Raw genomic sequence first — 19,295 nt, forward strand, 5'->3', positions numbered from 1 at the left:
CAAGCTTTTCATATTCACATGATGTCTCTAGAACTTTGTGTTATTCTGCTGTGGACAAAATGGGGAGAAACTGCCTTTTCAGGGTCACTTAATTTGAAAAACATCTATCTGTGTGCATGTTGTGAAACCTATAAAATTCCCTTGGCAATGGGAGACAACTGTGGGCTGAGCTGAGGGTCAGAAGCAGAGCTTCAGACAAGTCAGAAAGGTTAGTATACACCAGTGGTTCTTCACCAGGGAATCTGGCACTTTCTGGATACAGGTTCTATTATCATGACTGGGGAGGTGCTGCTCATATCAAGTTGAGGCCAGGGATGCTGTTAAATGTCCTACAATGCATGGGACGGCACGAAGAAGAAAGAGTTATCAGGCCCCAAATGGCAATAATGCCCCTGAGAAACCCTGGTATTTAGGCCCTCGACTTTTCTCTGCTGGAGGGGTATAACTTTTAAAAATACTTAAGAAAATTTTAAAGCCCTGGCCAGATGGCTTAGTTGGTTAGAGCATCATCACCAACACACATAGGTTGTTGGTTCGATCCCCCATCAGGGCACATACAGGAACATACTGATGTTCCTCTCTCTAAAATCAATAAATTAGCCTGACTAGGCGGTGGCACAGTGGATAGAACGTCAGACTGGGATGCGGAAGACCCAGGTTCGAGACCCCGAGGTTGCCAGTTTGAGCGCGGGCTCATCTGGCTTGAGCAAAAAGCTCGCCAGCTTGGATCCAAGGTTGCTGGCTCGAGCAAGGGGTTATTCGGTCTGCTGAAGGCCCACGGTCAAGGCACATATGAGAAAGCAATCAATGAACAACTAAGGTGTCGCAATGCTCAACGAAAAACTAATGATTGATGCTTCTCATCTCTCCGTTCCTGTCTGTCTGTCCCTGTCTATCCCTCACTCTCTCTCTCTGTCTCTAAAAAAATAAAAATAAAAAAAATAATAATAAAATCAATAAATTAAAAAAATTTTAAAAGGCCCTGGCTGGTTGGTGCAGTGGATAAAGCATTGGCCCGGGGTATGGACGTCCTGGGTTTGATTTCCGGTCAGGGCACACAAGAAAAGTGACCATCTGCTTTTTTCCCCTTCCCTCGCCCCCTTCTCTCCCTCTTCCCCTCCTGCAGCCAATGGCTTGATTGGTTTGAGTGTGGCCCCGGGCACTAAGGATAGCTTGGTTGGTCTAAGCATTTCAGCCTCAGGTGCTAAAAATAGTTCAGTTGATTGAGCATAGACCCCAGAGGGGGGTTGTGGGGTGAATCCTGGTCAGGGGTGCATGTGGGAGTCTGTCTCACTATGTCCCCTCTTCTCACTTAAAAAGAAAATTCTAAATTGTAAAGTAGTTATATATATAACATTTTACTATTTTATGTGTACAGTTAAATGGTACAGTAACATGGTTGTGCAACCATCATCCCACACTGAAACTCATACTGACTTATTTTAGCCATTTTTAAGTTTACAATTTTATGGTAGTAAGTACATTGAAAGTATGCAACAATCACCTCTGTCTCTGGAACTTTTTCATCATCCCACACAAATTCTGTACCCATAGGCAATAACCATTCCTTCTCCCCAGGCCCTGGTAACTTCTACTTCCTGTCTCTATTAATTAGACTATTCTAGATATTTCATAGAAGTAAAATGATTTCATATTTGTTTTTTAAATTTGGCTTATTTCACCTAGCATAATATTTTCAAGGTATATCAATATTGTGTGACATTTATTAGAACTTCATTCTTTCTTATGGCTTAATAATATTCCGATTGTGTTTAGTTACACAAATTGTTTATCCACAGGGTTGTTTCCACATTTTGGCTATTGTGAAAAATGCTGCAATGAACATCGGTGTTCAAAACTGTTCTGAGTCTATTTTCAGTTCTGAGGAGTGAAATTGCTGGGACATACAGTATTTCTATGTTTGGCTTTTTGAGAAACTGCCAATGTACAAACCTTGGATCTTGGAGTAAAAATGAAAAATTGATGAAAGACATTTTTTGGGAAATTTAAATATGGATCTTAGCCTGATCAGGTGGTGGCACAGTGGATAGTGTTGGACTGGGATGCAGAGGACCCAGGTTCGAGACCCCGAGGTCACCAGCTTGAGCGTGGGCTCATCTGGTTTGAGCAAAAGTTCACCAGCTTGGACCCAAGGCCACTGACTCGAGCAGGGGGTTACTCAGTCTGCTGAGGGCCTGCGGTCAAGGCACATATGAGAAAGCAATCAATGAACAACTAAGGTGTCACAACGAAAAACTGATGATTGATGCTTCTCATCTCTCTCCGTTCCCGTCTCTCTGTCCCTATCTATCCCTCTCTCTGACTCTCTCTCTCTCACTGTAAAAAGAAAAAAGTGTTTTGAGCAGAACTATGTGACCCAAAGTGGTGTTCTGTGAAGGTGCATCTGTTTCCAGGGTTGATGAAATGGCCTGGGGAGGGGACCAGAGACAGCGAAAGTCTCTGAAGTTTGAGTTGCAATGAGGATGAAGGGATCCAGAATATGCTACTAATAAATAAGTTTTTCCCCTGAACTCCCCTTTATCTGCCCCAAAGCAGAGCCTCCCAAGAGAACTCAACAGTCGTAAATCTCCCCAGGAGTTTTACAACCAGGGAGGATTGACCTCTATCACCAGAGACTGGAAGTTGGCACCACTAGGATAAGAAATCACCTGAACAAATATTGACACAAAACTATTGTATCTCCCATCTATTCTCCTAAGGGCTCATTCCATTCATCTTTCAAAGTCACTTGTTTTCCCTTCACTGCCCTTTCTCTCCCTCCTGTTCCCTGTTAAGACAGCATATAAGCCCCAAATTCTAACCACTTCTTTGAGTCACATTTTTCTGTGAATTCTCTAGGATGTGAATAAAAATCTATTTTTTTCTCTTGCCAATCTGTCTTTGTCAGTTTAAATCATAGGACTCCATACTCAGAACCTAAGTAAGGAGAGGAAATGTTCCCCTCTGACAAGGATGTGATCGATGCTAAAGGGAGCAGTAATATAAAAATAAAACCTTCCCTTTAACATAAATGAAAACAAGGTTCAGTGACATCTTTTGTAGTGGAGTTGGTGGTGGGGGTTAGCACAGAGACTAAGGTTTTCAGACTGGTAAGGTAAGAATTTAGGAATACAGCCTGGCTGGATAGCTTGGTTGGTTTGAGCATCCTCAGAAGCACAGAGGTTGCTGGAAATAGATTGATGTTCCTATCTCTTTCCTTTCTTCTCTCGCTAAAATCAATAAATAATTTTTTTAATACTAAAAAAAATTAGGGAAATGGAATATAGAATGCAACCATTCCACTTATCACATGTGGCTTTAGAAGACAGGAAACCTTAACTTGCAGAGGTCTTCACTATGAATTCTGTTTCAGTAAAACAGTCATCGATACCTATTGGATGCCAATAGACTTGTTAGTTCTGGGTTGACCAATTTTCTGTCTGCTGCATTAGGTTTCCCAGTGTTTCGGTATATAATATTTTCATTCTGAAATACATATTATTTCATGATAAACTACTTCTAATTTTCTTCTTGATGTAGCAGTTAATTGTGCATCTAGGTAGGTTGTGTTAACCGTGGGTTTTTCCCCGGGAATAAGGGGACCGGACAGAAAATATATAAAGTAGGCGTTCCTGACCAAGTCGGCCCCGCCTCACGCCGGTGGCCCCGCCCCCAGCGCAGTGCGGCTCCCGACACACTCAACATGGCGTGGCCGGGTCCGCGGAGGCACCTGAGCAGGACGCCAGCGGCGCGTGCCACTCCTGTCATGGCGGACTCCCGGCAAGCTACGGGCAGCGGGGCTCTGGAAATTTGCGGTCTGGAGCGGATTTTGGAGGCGTTGAAGCTACTGTTGAGCCCGGGAGGTAAGAGGACGGACCTTGGCGCTGGGCTGCATTCGGAACTCTCAGGGCCGCTGGCCTTTCACACGGTGCGCCGCTCAGGCCTCCCGGGCTGCGGCCCTAAGGCCGCCCCGCCCCGGGGGGCTTTGGGCATGGTTTGTCCAGCCTCATTTTACCCTTAAGGAAACTCAGGCTCAAGGAGGGATGGGGTTCGTTGAATACTGATACTGACCAATGTCTCTGGAGCGCTTACCACCTGCCAGGCACTGTGGAGGCGCCCGGGTACGTGGTTTCATTCAGTCTTTACGGCCGCCCTCTGAGGCGGGGTCTGCGGGGACAGCGTCAGCGACGAGAAAGTGAGGTCCCTACCTCCTGAGGACGTAGGGGCTAACGTGGACACCGGAGATTTGTGCGAAATGCCAAGGAGTCCCCCAAAAGGAAGCAGTGACGTTTGAGCTGAGTTGGGGGGAGAGCATTTAGGGATTTACAGTTTGGAACGTATTTATAGTCACTTTTAATCTTTCGTGGTGACTTGACAAGATCTTCCCAATTTAGAACCCGAGGGATCTTGGGAGTGGGTTAGCCTGGCACTCACCTTTGACAGCTGAGGGTACCCAAGCCTCACAGAAGTCATAAGTAACCTGCTTAAGATCATGCGGTCAAATTAGGGACAGGGCGCAGACCTAGAACCGAGGTCTGCAGAACTCCCCCTTCTCAGACCAAAGCAAATGATTCCGTGTGGAGCCTCAGATGATATATGGAGCTTTGAGACAGGACAGGGTTGGAGTGTTTATTTTGGGGGGAGGGGTTTAGGACGAGCAAGGTAAGGTACATGAAGCCCGGTGAGGTGATGTTCCAAATCTCAAGTTTTCTGATCCCCCCTCACTCTCACTCCCCCACAAACATTATATCATACCTGGTGGAAGTGAAAAGTTATTATTTTTTTCAAGTTTTAAAAGAAATTATTGATTGGTTTTAGAGAGAGGAGAGAGCGAGAGAAGGGGGGGGGTAGTTGCCTCTTGTATGTGCCTTCAAGCGGCAAGCCCAGGGCTTCAAACCCCCAACCTCAGCATTCTGGGTGCATGCTTTATCCATTGTGCCACCACAAGTCAGGCTAAAAGAAGTTATTAATAGTAATTGAGTGCCTAGAAAGTATCCATCCCCTACTATGCTGGTTACATAGACATCATTGAATTCTCACTACAATCACATGAGCTGGGTATTACTTATATTCCATTTTACAGATGTTGGAACCAAGCTTCAGGTACAGTGTCAGAGTGGCAGTCTAGTGAGTGGGCAAAGTTAGGATTTGAATTCAGAAGGCTTTCATTATGGTATGATAACCACTACTTTGCCCTAATGAAGAAGTAAACAGCAAAATAGAGTTTTAACTTGCTAATCGAGAGAGCACTTGTTGTCTACGGCTATATCATACTGAACACTCCCAAACTTCATTGATGGAAGACCTCTAAATCTCAAAGAGTATGTGGTGGAATTACATAAATGAACTCATTTTCCTTATGAGAATCCAAGCATTCCTATTTGAAAAAGAATATTTAGTATGATATTATTTTTCATATATAGTCTATTATACATTGTGCAAATCTGCCTGTTGCATTCTTTGATCGTATCAGCTGCTGAGGAAATTTTTTTTTTTTTTTTTTTTTTTTTTTTTTTGAGAGGAGAGAGACAGGGAGAGAGAGGAGAGACAGAGAAAGAGAGAGAGAGAGTGCTGAGGAAATTTAAAAATACCCGTGCGTTATGAGTATTCAGATGTCCCTGATGGACAGAGGGGTGTTGAGGAGACAGGATGAAAATATTGATTAAAATTATATCTCTTTGCCCTGGCTGGTTACCTCAATTGGTTAGAGCATGGTCCCAAAATGCCAAGATTGCAGTTTGATCCCTGGTCAAGGTACATACAAGAAGCAACCAATGGCCTAACCAGGCGGTGGCGCAGTGGATAGAGCGTCGGACTGGGATGCTGAGGACCCAGGTTTGAGACCCTGAGGTCGCCAGCTTGAGTGCGGGCTCATCTGGTTTGAGCAAAAGCCCACCAGCTTAAACCCAAGGTCACTGGCTCCAGCAAGGGGTTACTTGTTCTGCTGAAGGCCCACGGTCAAGACACATGTGGGAAAGCAATCAATGAACAACTAAGGTGTTGCAACGTGCAACGAAAAACTAATGATTGATGCTTCTCATCTCTCTCCGTTCCTGTCTGTCTGTCCCTGTCTATCCCTCTCTCTGACTCACTGTCTCTGTAAAATATAAATAAATAAATAAATAAAATTAAGAAAAAAAAAGAAGCAACCAATGAGTGCACAACTGAGTAGAAGAACAAATGAATGCTCTCCTCTCTGCCTCTCTCTAAAATCAATCAATAAAAAAAATTACATCCTGTGGATTAAACAGTTTTTGACCTGTAAATTGACTACCTTTGAGGTAACACTTATGGAGAGTTAACTGTATAGTATTCTATCCTCAGTACTGTTAGAGATACAAAAGTGTGTAACAACCTGTGCTCTCAAGCATCTTGTCTGTTTGGGGAGAGGGTACTACTATACATATAAACCAAAAGACTTTCAAGATGGCAGGATAACTAAGTTATCGAGGGATGAGGCTGTGGGAGGCCACAGGAGGAGGAAGAATTGAATCTCAGTGGGAATTACATAGAGAGGAAGAAAGATACCAACAGTCTTTCAGTTTTGAGCCGCCAAAAGTTCTGCTGCATTAAGCATTTTTCTTCCCTTGCCTTTTATTCCTCTTCTCAATCATGGGGCAAAGAAGTATATCTCCATCTCCATTTTTAGGAATTGTGTAAGCAGAATTTGAAAGGGGTTTGTTAATTTTTGTGTGTTTTTTTTGTTTGTTTTTTTTGTATTTTTCTGAAGCTAGAAATGGGGAGAGACAGTCAGACAGACTCCCGCATGCGCCCGACCGGGATCCACCCGGCACGCCCACCAGGGGGCGACGCTCTGCCCACCAGGGGGCGATGCTCTGCCCCTCTGGGGTGTGGCTCTGTTGTGACCAGAGCCACTCTAGCTCCTGGGGCAGAGGCCAAGGAGCCATCCCCAGCGCCCGGGCCATCTTTGCTCCAATGGAGCCTTGGCTGCAGGAGGGGAAGAGAGAGACAGAGAGGAAGGAGAGGGGGAGGGGTGGAGAAGCAGATGGGCGCTTCTCCTGTATGCCCTGGCCGGGAATCGAACCCGGGACTTCTGCACGCCAGGCCGACGCTCTACCACTGAGCCAACCGGCCAGGGCCAATTTTTGTGTTTTGATTGTAGAAAATGGGGAGCCATCTATCTCAGAAATAGTTTTCTTAAAAAATAACTTTATACTAAATATAATTTTACTGCACTCTGTCACTAGCTGAATTATATGAGGGGAAGGGGCTGAAAAACCCAGTAATTTGTAGATAATGAAGCTGTATCATTATTCTTGCATGTCACATTGTTTTGTACTTTGAACTTAATAAAAAGTACCACACAAATCATGAAGTCTGCTTTTAAATGTCACAAAGCACAGACATTTAAATTGGTGATTGGAAAGAATAGCTGATGGTGTTCACGAGGGCAGCATTTTCTTGCATGTAATAGGGATGGTTCTGGGTGGTATGTAGAGAAATATTTGAGGTTGAATAGTGATCAAGAACTTGAATCTGGAGTGAGACTGCACAAGTTGAATATACCCTGGAACTCATAATAATAAGTAATAACAGTCCTTACCTTGCAGAGTTGTTGTGAGGATCAAGTTAAATACATAAAGCACTTAGAACTGTGTATTAGCTATTACTAATTTAAGTTTTTTAAAAATGACTTAATTTGAAGGAATAATTAAATCACAATAGAGCTTGTATACTCAGATAAATGGCAGAAATTGTGGAAATGTTATGTGACTGGAATTTGGAAAACATTGTTTTAAGACAGCGGATGATAAGTTTTTGGTTTCAGCATTCTTGTGTACTCTTAAAAATTGCTGAGGACGCCCTGGCCGGTTGGCTCAGCGGTAGAGCGTCGGCCTAGCGTGCGGAGGACCCGGGTTCGATTCCCGGCCAGGGCACATAGGAGAAGCGCCCATTTGCTTCTCCACCCCTTCGCCGCGCCTTCCTCTCTGTCTCTCTCTTCCCCTCCCGCAGCCGAGGCTCCATTGGAGCAAAGGTGGCCCGGGCGCTGGGGATGGCTCTGTGGCCTCTGCCCCAGGCGCTAGAGTGGCTCTGGTCGCAATATGGCGACGCCCAGGAGGGTCGCAACATGGCGACGCCCAGGATGGGCAGAGCATCGCCCCCTGGTGGGCAGAGCGTCGCCCCATGGTGGGCGTGCCGGGTGGATCCCGGTCGGGCGCATGCGGGAGTCTGACTGTCTCTCCGTTTCCAGCTTCAGAAAAGAAAATGCAAAAAAAAAAAAAAAAAAAAAAAATTGCTGAGGACATAAAAGAAATTTTCTGTGGTATATATGTGTCAATATTTACTGTATTAGAAATTGAGACCTTGGCTGTGGCTGTTTGGCTTAGTGGATAGAGTGTCAGCCTGGCGTGCCTATGTCCCAGGTTCAATCCCTGGTCAGGGCGCATGTGAAGCGACCATCTGCTTCTCTTCCCCTTTCTCTCCCCCTTCTCTCTCTCTTTGCCTCTTGCAGCCAGTGGCTCTACAGGTTCACATATTGGCCCTGGGCACTGAGGATAGCTCGGCTGATTCGAGCATTAGCCCCAGACTGGGGTTGCCAGGTGGATTCTGGTCAGGGCGCATGTGAGAATCTGTCTATCTCCCCTCCTCTTACTTAAAAACAAAACAAAACAAAAAAAGAAATTGAGACATTAAGAGAAACCTTTTACATTTATTTAAAAATAACATTAATAAACCCATTACATATTAACATAATAACGTTTTTCTCTATTGAAGAAAATTATTGATTTTGGAGAGGAAGTGTGTGGGGGAGAGAGATCGATTTGTTGTTCCATTTATTTATTCATTCATTGGTTGATTCGTGTATGTTCCCTCACCGGAGATTGTACCCACAGCCTAGGGATATCAGGATGATGCTTTAACCAACTGAGCTACACAGCCAGGGCTAACATAAAGACATTAAAAAACTTTTTAAAAATTTATTTATTGATTTTAGCCAGAGAGAGAGAGACAGGAGAATTGATACATTCCTGCATGTGCCCTGACTAGGGACCGAACTGGCAATCTCTGTGCTTCAGGCCAATGCTCCAACCAACAGAGCTGTCTGGCCAGGGCAACATAATGACATTTTTAATGAAAAATATATTTTGCAAAATAAAATAACTTGGGAAGAGTGCCATTGTTTTACATTTTTGCAAATTTCCTTAATGTCTGGCTTATTAGAAGACAGCTGAATTTTTATATTTGCTTCTCTATTCAATCTGTTATGATAGGTTGTTCTGTTTGAAATAGATGAAGAAAATCTGGACTCACATAGATATGTAGCTGGTAAATGGAGGAAATTTCTATCACCTTTTCAGATAATTGGGTGTATTCTTTTATACTCTACTAAAAACAAGAGGTTATTTTTTTAGAGAGAAGGAGAGAAAGGAAGGGAGAGAGATGAGAAGCATCAATTTGTAGTTGTGGCACTTTAGTTGTTTGTTTATTGCTTCTCATATGTGCCTTGACTGTGGTGGTGGGGCTCCAGCTGAGCCAGTGACCCCTTGCTCAAGCCAGCTACCTTGGACTTGAAGCCAGCGACCTTTGACTTGAAGCCAGCGACCTTTAGGCTCAAGCCAGCCACCATGGATGGGATCATGTCTCTGATCCCATGCTCAAGCCAGCAAACCCGTACTCAAGCCGGTGACCTTGGGGTTTCGAACGAACCTGGGACCTCAGCATCCCAGGCTGACTTTCTATCCACTACACCACTACTGGTCAGTTGAGGTAATTTCTTAAAGGTTGGTTGCAACATGGAATCTGAACTCCATGACCTCTTCATACTTGGTATACTTATGAGAGCATAAAAGGTGGATAACGTCTTTGTGTGTGTGTATGTGTGGGGGGGAAGATGTAAAGCGATCAACGTGCCTTGACCAGGGGGCTTAAGCCGAGCCAGTGACCTTGGGCTTCAAGCCAGTGACCTTGGGATCATATTATTGATTCCATGATTAAGCTGGTGACCCCGCACTCAAGCCGGTTGAGTTTGCTCTCAAGCAGGGGATCTTGGGGTTTGAAACTGGGACCTCGGCATCTCAGGTCGACGCTCTATTCAATGTGCCACCACTGGTCAGGCAAATAATGTCTTTTTTTTTTTAATTAATTTTAATGGAATGACATTGATAAATCAGAGTAAATATGTTCAGAGAAAACATCTTTAGGTTATTTTGACATTTGATTATGCTGCATTCCCATTACCCAAAGTCCAGTTGTCTTCCGTCACCTTCTAACTGGTTTTCTTTGTGCCCCTCCCTTCCCCAACCCCCTCCCTCTCCTCCCTTTCACCCCATAACCCTCACACTCTTGTCCATGTCTCTGAGTCTCATTTTTATGTCCCACCTATGTATGGAATCATATAGTTCTTAGTTTTTTCTGATTTACTTATTTCACTCAGTAGAATGTTATCAAGTTCCATCCGTGTTGTTGTAAATGATCTGATGTCATCATTTCTTATGGCTGAGTAGTATTTCATAGTATATATGTACCAACGCTTTTTAATCCACTCATCCACTGACGGACACTTGGGCTGTTTCCAGATCTTTGCTATTGTGAACAATGCTGCCACAAACATGAGGGTGCGTTTCTTCTTTTCAAATAGTGCTATGGTGTTCTTGGGGTATATTCCTAACAGTGGGATAGCTGGGTCAAAAGGCAGTTCGATTTTTAATTTTTTGAGGGATCTCCATACAGTTTTCCACAGTGGCTGCACCAGTCTACATTCCCACCAGCAGTGCAGGAGGGTTCCCTTTTCTCCACATCCTCGCCAGCACTTACTCTGTGTTGTTTTGTTGATGAGTGCCATTCTGACTGGGGTGAGGTGATATCTCATTGTGGTTTTAATTTGCATTTCTCTAATGATTAGTGATGTTGAGCATTTTTTCATATGCCTATTGGCCATCTGTATGTCCTCTTTGGAGAAGTGTCTATTCATTTCTTTCACCCATTTTTTTTTTTTTTTTTGTATTTTTCTGAAGCTGGAAACGGGGAGGCAGGCAGACTCCCGCATGCGCCCGACCGGGATCCACCCGGCATGCCCACCAGGGGGCGATGCTCTGCCCATCTGGGAGTCGCTCTGTCGCAACCAGAGCCACTCTAGCACCTGGGGCAGAGGCCAAGGAGCCATCCCCAGCGCCCGGGCCATCTTTGCTCCAATGGAGCCTCGGCTGCGGGAGGAGAAGAGAGACAGAGAGGAAGGAGAAGGGGAGGGGTGGAGAAGCAGATGGGCGCCTCTCCTGTGTGCCCTGGCTGGGAATCGAACCCGGGACTTCCGCACGCCAGGCCGACGCTCTACCACTGAGCCAAACGGCCAGGGCTCTTTCACCCATTTTTTGATTGGATTGTTTGTCTTCCTGGTATTGAGTTTTACAAGTTCTTTATAAATTTTGGTTATTAACCCCTTATCAGACATATTATCAAATATATTCTCCCATTGTGTAGTTTGTCTTTTTATTCTGTTCTTATTGTATTTAGCTGTGCAGAAGCTTTTTAGTTTGATATAGTCCCATTTGTTTATCCTGTCTTTTATTTCACTTGCCTGTGGAGTTAAATTGGCAAATATATTGCTGTGAGAGATGTCAGAGAGCTTACTGCTTGTATTTTCTAATAAGATGCTTATGGTTTTACGGCTTACATTTAAATCTTTTATCCATTTTGAGTTTATTTTTGTGAGTGGTGTAAGTTGGTGGTCTAGTTTCATTTATTTGCAGGTAGCTGTCCAATTTTCCCAACACCATTTGTTGAAGAGGCTGTCTTTACTTCAATGTATGCTCTTACCTCCTTTGTCAAATATCAGTTGTTCATAAAAGTGTGGGTTTATTTCTGGGTTCTCAGATCTATATACCTGTTCTTATGCTAGTACCAGGCTGTTTTGAGTACAATGGACTTGTAGTATAACTTGATATCCGGAAGTGTGATACCTCCCACTTTATTCTTCCTTTTCAAGATTGCTGAGGCTATTCGTGTTCTCTTTTGGTTCCATATAAATTTTTGGAATATGTGTTCTATATCTTTGAAGTAAGTCATTGGTATTTTAATCGGTATTACATTGAATTTATAAATTGCTTTGGGTAATATAGACATTTTAATGATATTTATTCTTCCTAACCATGAGCACGGTATATGCTTCCACTTGTTTGTTTCTTCCGTGATTTCTTTTATCAATGTTTTATAATTTTCCGAGTGCAAATAATGTCTTAGTAACATGAAAATACTTTTGACCTTGCAGACTCCTGAGAGAATCTTGGGAAACCCTCTCAAAACCCCAGTCCTTGTACCACACTGAGAACTGCAGCTTTAAGGGAATATCTTTATTTTCAAGTAGATTTTACTTTTATCACCAGTAGAGGGCAGAGAAGACTACTTTATTATGGGGCTCTTGATAAACAGCTTTTGTTTTATCACTTTCTTTGTGTCCCATGTTTGGGTTCAAAGATCTTATAAAGTCACAGGAGGTCATGTAGAGTTGTGTAGTGATCTCACTGGTTAGCAGCAACAAGCTGTGAAAGCACTTATTCTCATTTCAGGTATTTTTAGCCAGAGGAACCACATATTCATGCCTGTGGGTCCGAACACTTACCCTGGACAGAGAAGTACTGGCAAATTCTTCTCGTTCTCATTATTTTTAAAGAACAATATTATTGTATTTTTTATTTTTATGAAGTAGTTTATATTCTTTATAGTACAGCTTAAAACTTTTTAGAGAAACTAAAGAAAATTAAAATGGCCTTAATCCCACTATTTAGAGATTGCATTTTGGGAAATACTTTTTTTTTTTACAAGGTTTCATATACTACCTACTTTTTATATCCTTAAAATAACTATTTTGCTTTTTTAAAATATATTTTTCCAAAGTTAGAAGCAGGAAGGTAGAGAGACAGACTCCCGCATGCGCCCACCCGGGATCCATTCGGCATGGCCACCAGGGCGTGATGCTCTGCCCATCTGGGGCATTGCTCCATTGCACCTGGAGCCATTAGGCGGAGGCTGTGGAGCCGTCCTCAGTGCCTGGGCCAGCTTTGCTCTAATGAAGCCTTGGCTGTGGGAGGGGAAGAGAGAGATAGAGAGGAAGGAGAGGGGGAAGGGTGGAGAAGATGATGGGCGCTTCTCCTGTGTGCCCTGACCGGGAATCGAACTAGGGACTTCCACATGCTGGGCCAATGCTCTACCGCTGAGCCAACCTGCCAGGGCCTTTTTTTTTTTTTTTTTTTTTTAGTACAGAAACAATATATATTCACTATAAAATTTAAAAAATAACGCCAAAGAGGAAGATTCCTATTTGCTCCTTACTATTCTTTTCTCTTTCTATAGATAACTCACTTTAGTTTTTAATTTGTTTTTTCACTGTTTTTTTTAAACAAAAGCAAATAATTTATTCCATATCCCCTTCCATTCTCACACAAAAGGTAGCATACTATATACATTGTTCTATCCTTTACTTTTAAATTTTAATGTCTTAAGATCACTGCACAGTGTTACACTAAAAATTTTCCTTTTCCTTTTTGCAAGTAATCCATTATATGGATATACATTGTTTATCTAATCAGCTTTCTATTAATGGACATTTAGTTTCAAGTTTTTTGTTAATATAAGAAGCACTATAATGAATTTCTTGTGTATATGTCATTTTTGCCTGTATATCATAGATTCCTAAAAGTGGAACTGCTGGGCCAAACGTTAAATGCCTATGTAATTTTGCTAGATATTGCCAAATTTCTCTCCTTGGGAAGGTACCATGTAATTCTTACCAACAATGTATGATAGCGTGTATTTCCCCCAAACCTTGCTACATCATGTGTTATAAAACTTGGATTTTAGCCTGTTGGTAGATGGGAAATGCCATTTTAATATAGGCTTAATTTACCTTTCTTTTAGGAGCAAAGCTGATCATATATTTTTTTCTTTTTGTGTGTGACAGAGACAGAGAGAGGGACAGATAGGGACAGACAGACAGAAAGGGAAAGAGATGAGAAGCATCAATTCTTCATTGTGGCTCCTTAGTTCATTGATTGCTTTCTCATATGTGCCTTGACTGGGGGCTACAACAGAGTGAGTAACCCCTTGCTCAAGCCAGCGACCTTGGGTTCAATGCTGGTGAGCCTTGCTCAAACCAGATGAGCCCGTGTTCAAGCTGGCGACCTTAGGGTTTCAAACCTGGGTCTTCTGTGTCCCAGTCTGACACTCTATCCACTGTGCCACCACCTGGTCAGGCTGATCATATTTCTGTGTTTAAAAGTCATTTGTATTTTTTCCATAAACTTCATATCTAAAATGAACTCTGTTCACTTTAAAATATATTTAATGAACATGTCATTAAATCATGTTCAATATAATTTAATGGCTGCACCTAGAACAGTTTGACTAAATCAATGTTTGGAGGTAAATGTTCAGCTTTCTAAATTTCTGTTCTGGCTGCAATTGAAGCCCAGGGTGATAACTAACACATGGCCTCTGCCTTCAGAACGCAAGTGGAATAGAAATAAACTAGGTGAAATATAACATGTTAGGGATACTGTTCTAACTGCATCCAGAGTGTTGTGGGAAGGGAGGAAATGTGGTCTTGAATTCTGCCTAGGCTGGGGTGCACAGTTAGGGAAGGCTTTCTGGAGGCAATGATGTCGAGCCAGGCCTCAGAGGATGAACTGGAGTGGGCAAGGCATTCCTGCAGCAGGAAGTACAATTCATCTCCATGTATATTACCTCTCTCTCTCTCACTCTCTCTTCTTTTAAAGGATCAGGCTCAAGTTCACTACAGATTACCAAACATGACGTCTTGTTGGCTACTTTAAAATCTAACCTGTCTGCTTTGGAGGACAAATTTCTGCAGGATCCTCACTGGAAGAAATTGAAACTCCTCAGAGATGAAATTGCTAATAAGGCAGAATGGCCCCAAAACTCTGTGGATGTCACCTGGAATTTTACCTCTCAAACCTTACTATTGCTCTTGTGCTTGAAGGAAACCATGGTCCACCTTGCAGCCGATTTCACTCCAGGTAAACCCAACCCCAAAACTCCGGAAGCTGCTCCTGCCCTGAGCCCAGATACACTTAGTATCTCACAGCAGAAGACTGTCCAGTCAGTTTTACAGTTTGTGGTCACCTTGGGTGTCTGCCCCTATCTCATGCCTGGTGTCGGAGTCCCTTTGAGATGCAGGACCGAGTTTGGGGCTGTTGTTCAAGACGTGGTGTGTCTCGATGCTGCCCCCGATGTGACCCAGAGACTGTATATCAGCTGCAGGGTCCTCCTAAATGTTGCCCAGCACGCATCTCTGGGGAGCTTGATTTTCTGCCGCCATTTTGGGGATATTGCAGCAGGTCTGTGCCAACTGGGATTCTGCCCACCCAAGAGAAAACCACTGAAACCTGAGGAAGAGGTAAATATATGTTGAGAGAGACTGTGTGGGTGTGTCTGTGTAAGTCTGTATGACTATGTGTATATATTTGTGTGTGGTTATAAAAGATAATTCTTATTTCTTTGGAAAGGGACTGATGGAAAGATCTAGGATTCCTATTCAGTGTCAAAGCATATCCAGTAGATAAGTGAATCCTTTTAGGGTGTTGGAGCTTTCATTTATTAGATGCTAGTCCTTTGCATGCCTGGGGAGTCCATTTCACCTGTCCCTTCTTGTCATTTTATGGAACAGCTATTGCAGGGTCTTTCTTTGAGCTTCTGTTTTCTTTTTTATAAAATTGTATAACAATACCTTCCTTGGAAGGTGGTTGTGAGGATTAAAGTTAATGTGTATAAAGTATCTAGCCTAATCCCCAATAGTGCTCATCAAAAAGTAATTACTACTACTATTAGTATTAAACTATTCATACCTCCTTCATTAAGTTCTTGGGAGGACTAAATGAGATAAAGTAGATAAAGCACCTGGTTCACTGCTTAATTCAGTCAATGTTTATTGTCATTATTAGTTGTTAGGAGTATGTGCCTGTGTTTTGCTGACACTCAGTAGGTAAGGATTTGAATATCTGGACTATGAAAGTGCTGTGGAAATTACAGAAGTGTAAGACATAGTCCTTTTCTCAAATAGCTCCCACATTAATTGGGAAGACAAGACTCACAAGTATAACATTACAGGGACCACTACTTCCCCATGAGAGGACCACCAGCATCAGCGTAGGAACCTGGCCAGAAGAAGCTACTGTATATAAATGTAATGAGAGTCAGTGCAGCTCAAATGCCTGCACTGGTAATTTCTTAGCTGCTGCAGCCAGATCTCATAATACCCACCCACTTCATTTCTGTCACCTTTCCATGTCACCTTTCCAACTGGTTTCTGTTCTGTTTGTTTCCTTTTCTATTCTCTCAACTGCCAGTGCTCACTAACATTTACCTAAAAACCACTATCATTTGAGCAATGCAGGAATTTATGAGCTCCCCAGTACCTTTATGTTAGGTGGAGCAGAGTGCTGTGCTCTTTACAACAGGGTATGAATCTTGACAATTCTGCCAATTCCAGTTGCCTGTACTTCCCTAAGATAGGGGCATCTGATTGACAAATTTTATTACTGTTGCTGGGGCTAAGCAGTGCTTCAGGGGTCTCCAGGAGGAGAGAGAAAAGAAAGGAAAGTACACAGAAAAGTCCAAATAGGAAGGCATGCCCTGGCCCGATAGCTCGGTTGGTTAGAGCATCATCCCAAAGTGTATAGGTTGCAGGTTCAAATCAGGATTTGAACATACAGGAGCATATACAGGAAATCAGGGCATATACAGGAGCAGATCGATGTTTTTCTCCCTCCCTCCCTCCCTCCCTCCCTCCCTCCCTCCCTCCCTCCCTCCCTCCCTTCCTCCCTCCCTCCCTCCTTCCTTCTCCTCCCTCCTTCCTGTTCCCTCCCTCTTTCCTTCTCCTCCCTCCTTCCTTCTCCTTGCCTCCTTCCTCCTCCTTCTCTCCTTCCTCCTCCTTCCCTCCTTCCTCCTCCTTCCCTCCTTCCTCCTCCCTCCCTCCTTCTTCTTCCCTCCCTCCTTCCTTCTCCCTTCCTCCTTCCTTCTCCCTTCCTCTTTCCTCCTCCCTCCCTCCTTCCCGTTTTCTCCCTCCCTCCCTCCTTCTCCCTCCCTCCCTGCTTCTCCCTCCCTCTTGCTCCCTCTCCCTTCCCTTCCTCTCTCACTAAAATCAATAAATAAAAATTAAAAATTAAAAAAAAGGAAGGCAGGAAAAGAAGTAGACAGAAGCAGAGATGTGCTGGGTGTCATCATGAAGCTAGACAAGCCCTGGCTCTAGCTGTTGCCCTAAGCCACTCCTGTACTCAGTTCGCTAAATGATAATGGCAGCACCCTGAGTGCTTGACTCAGTTACCAAAGGGGGACTGTGCTGTTGAGGCCCAAGGGGGCCCAATAAATAGCACCTGTTTTTGCTGCCCAAGTTCTGAATGAACCAAAAGACATTTAACAGAATACAAGAGCTGAAAAGTAAAAGAAAAACACCTTTATTACCCATAAATTCAAAGCTGGAGGCTATGGCTTCTAGACAAATGGGCTTCCCAACAGTGAATTTCAGAATTAGACACACTTACTACTCCCCAGTTTTAAGGAGCTAGAAAGCTGCAGCGCCTCTGCCCCATGGCAGGGGATATACCTGTAAAACCGACAGCAAGGAAGAGCAGAACAGAACGTGCACTCGCTCTTAAGCCATAGAAGAGGAACAGGCTGAACTGTGCATGCCAAAACTAGCCAGTAAGCAAGTTTATTCCCAGCTCACTATTCAGGTAAGTCAATGAGATCTCCTCCTCAGAGGTGAGTGAGGGGATGGAGAGAGGACCAGGAGAATTTCAGTATTAGAGTTTCCCCTAAGTGGAAGGAAATCAGAAGCCTTTTTCCTTCTCCCCTCATGAGTGTCTTCGTCCAGTATTGTAAAACATTACCTTCTGTTGCCTGCCCGATTTGTATTCCACTAAAACCAAGTACATGTTTCTTTTAGGTATTAACCCAAGAGGAAAGAGCCCTATCTAGGGAGGCCTTGAGAGACATCTTGGATCAAGTGTATCAACCATTAGCAGTTCGAGAATTACTTATCCTCCAGGGAGGACCACCCCAGGTAGGTACTCAGGCCTGAGGACTCTTGGTGAATCATTAATGATAATGTGCAGTGTGCTGTCTTCTCCTGGGAAATTTGATAACCTAGTTAAATCTTATTTTATCTTTTAGATCATTAAATGGCATTTGTAAAACTAAATTTCACTGATCCTTAGGATAACTTTAAAGTATTTTTTGTTTTCTGACAGAGACAGAGAGAGAGTCAGAGAGAAGGGCAGATAGGGACAGACAGACAGTAAGGGAGAGAGATGAGAAGCATCAGTTCTTCGTGTGACACCTTAGTTGTTCATTGATTGCTTTCTAATATATGCCTTGACCCTAGGAGCTTCTGCAGAGCAAGTGACCCCTTGCTTAAGCCAGCATCCTTGGTATTCAAGTGAGTGACCTTTGGGCTGGAGCCAGCAACCATGGGGTCATGTCTCTGATCCCACACTCAAGCCAGCGACCCTGAACTCAAGCCGGATGAGCCCATGCTCAAGATGGTGACCTCGGGGTTTTGAACCTGGGTGCTCTGTGTCCCAGTCTGATGCTCTATCCACTGTACCACCGCCTGGTCAGGCTAAAGGATTTTTTTTTTTTACAGAGACAGAGAGAGAGAGTCAGAGAGAGGAACAGATAGGGACAGACAGATAGGAACAGTGAGAGATGAGAAGCATCAATCATCAGTTTTTCGTTGCGACACCTTAGTTGTTCATTGATTGCTTTCTCATATGTGCCTTGACTGTGGGCCTTCAGCAGACCGAGTAACCCCTTGCTCGAGCCAGTGACCTTGGGCTTAAGCTGGTGAGCTTTGCTCAAACCTGATGAGCCCACGCTCAAGCTGGTGACCTTGGGGTTTCGAACCAGGGTCCTCCGCATCCCAGTCTGACACTCTATCCACTGCGCCACCGTCTGGTCAGGCAGGATTTCTTTTAAATGGAATAATGGACACTGTTCCCAAGAATATGGCAATTTTGGCCCTGGCCGGTTGGCTCAGCGGTAGAGCGTCAGCCTGGCATGCGGGGGGACCCGGGTTCAATTCCCAGCCAGGGCACATAGGAAAAGCGCCCATTTGCTTCTCCACCCCCCCCCCCCTTTCTCTCTGTCTCTCTCTTCCCCTCCCGCAGCCGAGATTCCATTGGAGCAAAGATGGCCTGGGCGCTGGGGATGGCTCCTTGGCCTCTGCCCCAGGCGCTAGAGTAGCTCTGGTCATGGCAGAGCGACACCCCGGAGGGGCAGAGCGTCGCCCCTGGTGGGCATGTCGGGTGGATCCCGGTCAGGCG

The 19,295-nt window shown here is 44.0% G+C and overlaps 1 protein-coding gene across 4 annotated transcripts in view; it reads left to right on the plus strand.

Moving 5' to 3' along the window:
- The first annotated feature begins 3,707 nt into the window (after positions 1 to 3,707).
- The window catches only part of TANGO6 (transport and golgi organization 6 homolog), a 219,086-nt gene continuing 203,498 nt past the window's right edge, over positions 3,708 to 19,295 (plus strand). For 3 of the 4 annotated variants that reach the window (XR_010727094.1, XM_066243180.1, XM_066243179.1), the window contains exons 1-3: positions 3,718 to 3,863; positions 14,730 to 15,370; positions 17,918 to 18,034. Coding sequence is in view for 3 of the 4 variants with exons in the window: in XM_066243180.1 (XP_066099277.1) it covers positions 3,767 to 3,863; positions 14,730 to 15,370; positions 17,918 to 18,034 (855 nt within the window). In the remaining variant the exon portion in view is untranslated. Of the gene's footprint in view, positions 3,864 to 14,729; positions 15,371 to 17,917; positions 18,035 to 19,295 lie in introns of all 4 variants that reach the window. The other variant, XM_066243181.1, reaches the window with a different exon arrangement.

The sequence above is a fragment of the Saccopteryx bilineata genome, chromosome 9, assembly GCF_036850765.1.
Source record: "Saccopteryx bilineata isolate mSacBil1 chromosome 9, mSacBil1_pri_phased_curated, whole genome shotgun sequence".
Lineage (NCBI taxonomy): Eukaryota > Metazoa > Chordata > Mammalia > Chiroptera > Emballonuridae > Saccopteryx > Saccopteryx bilineata.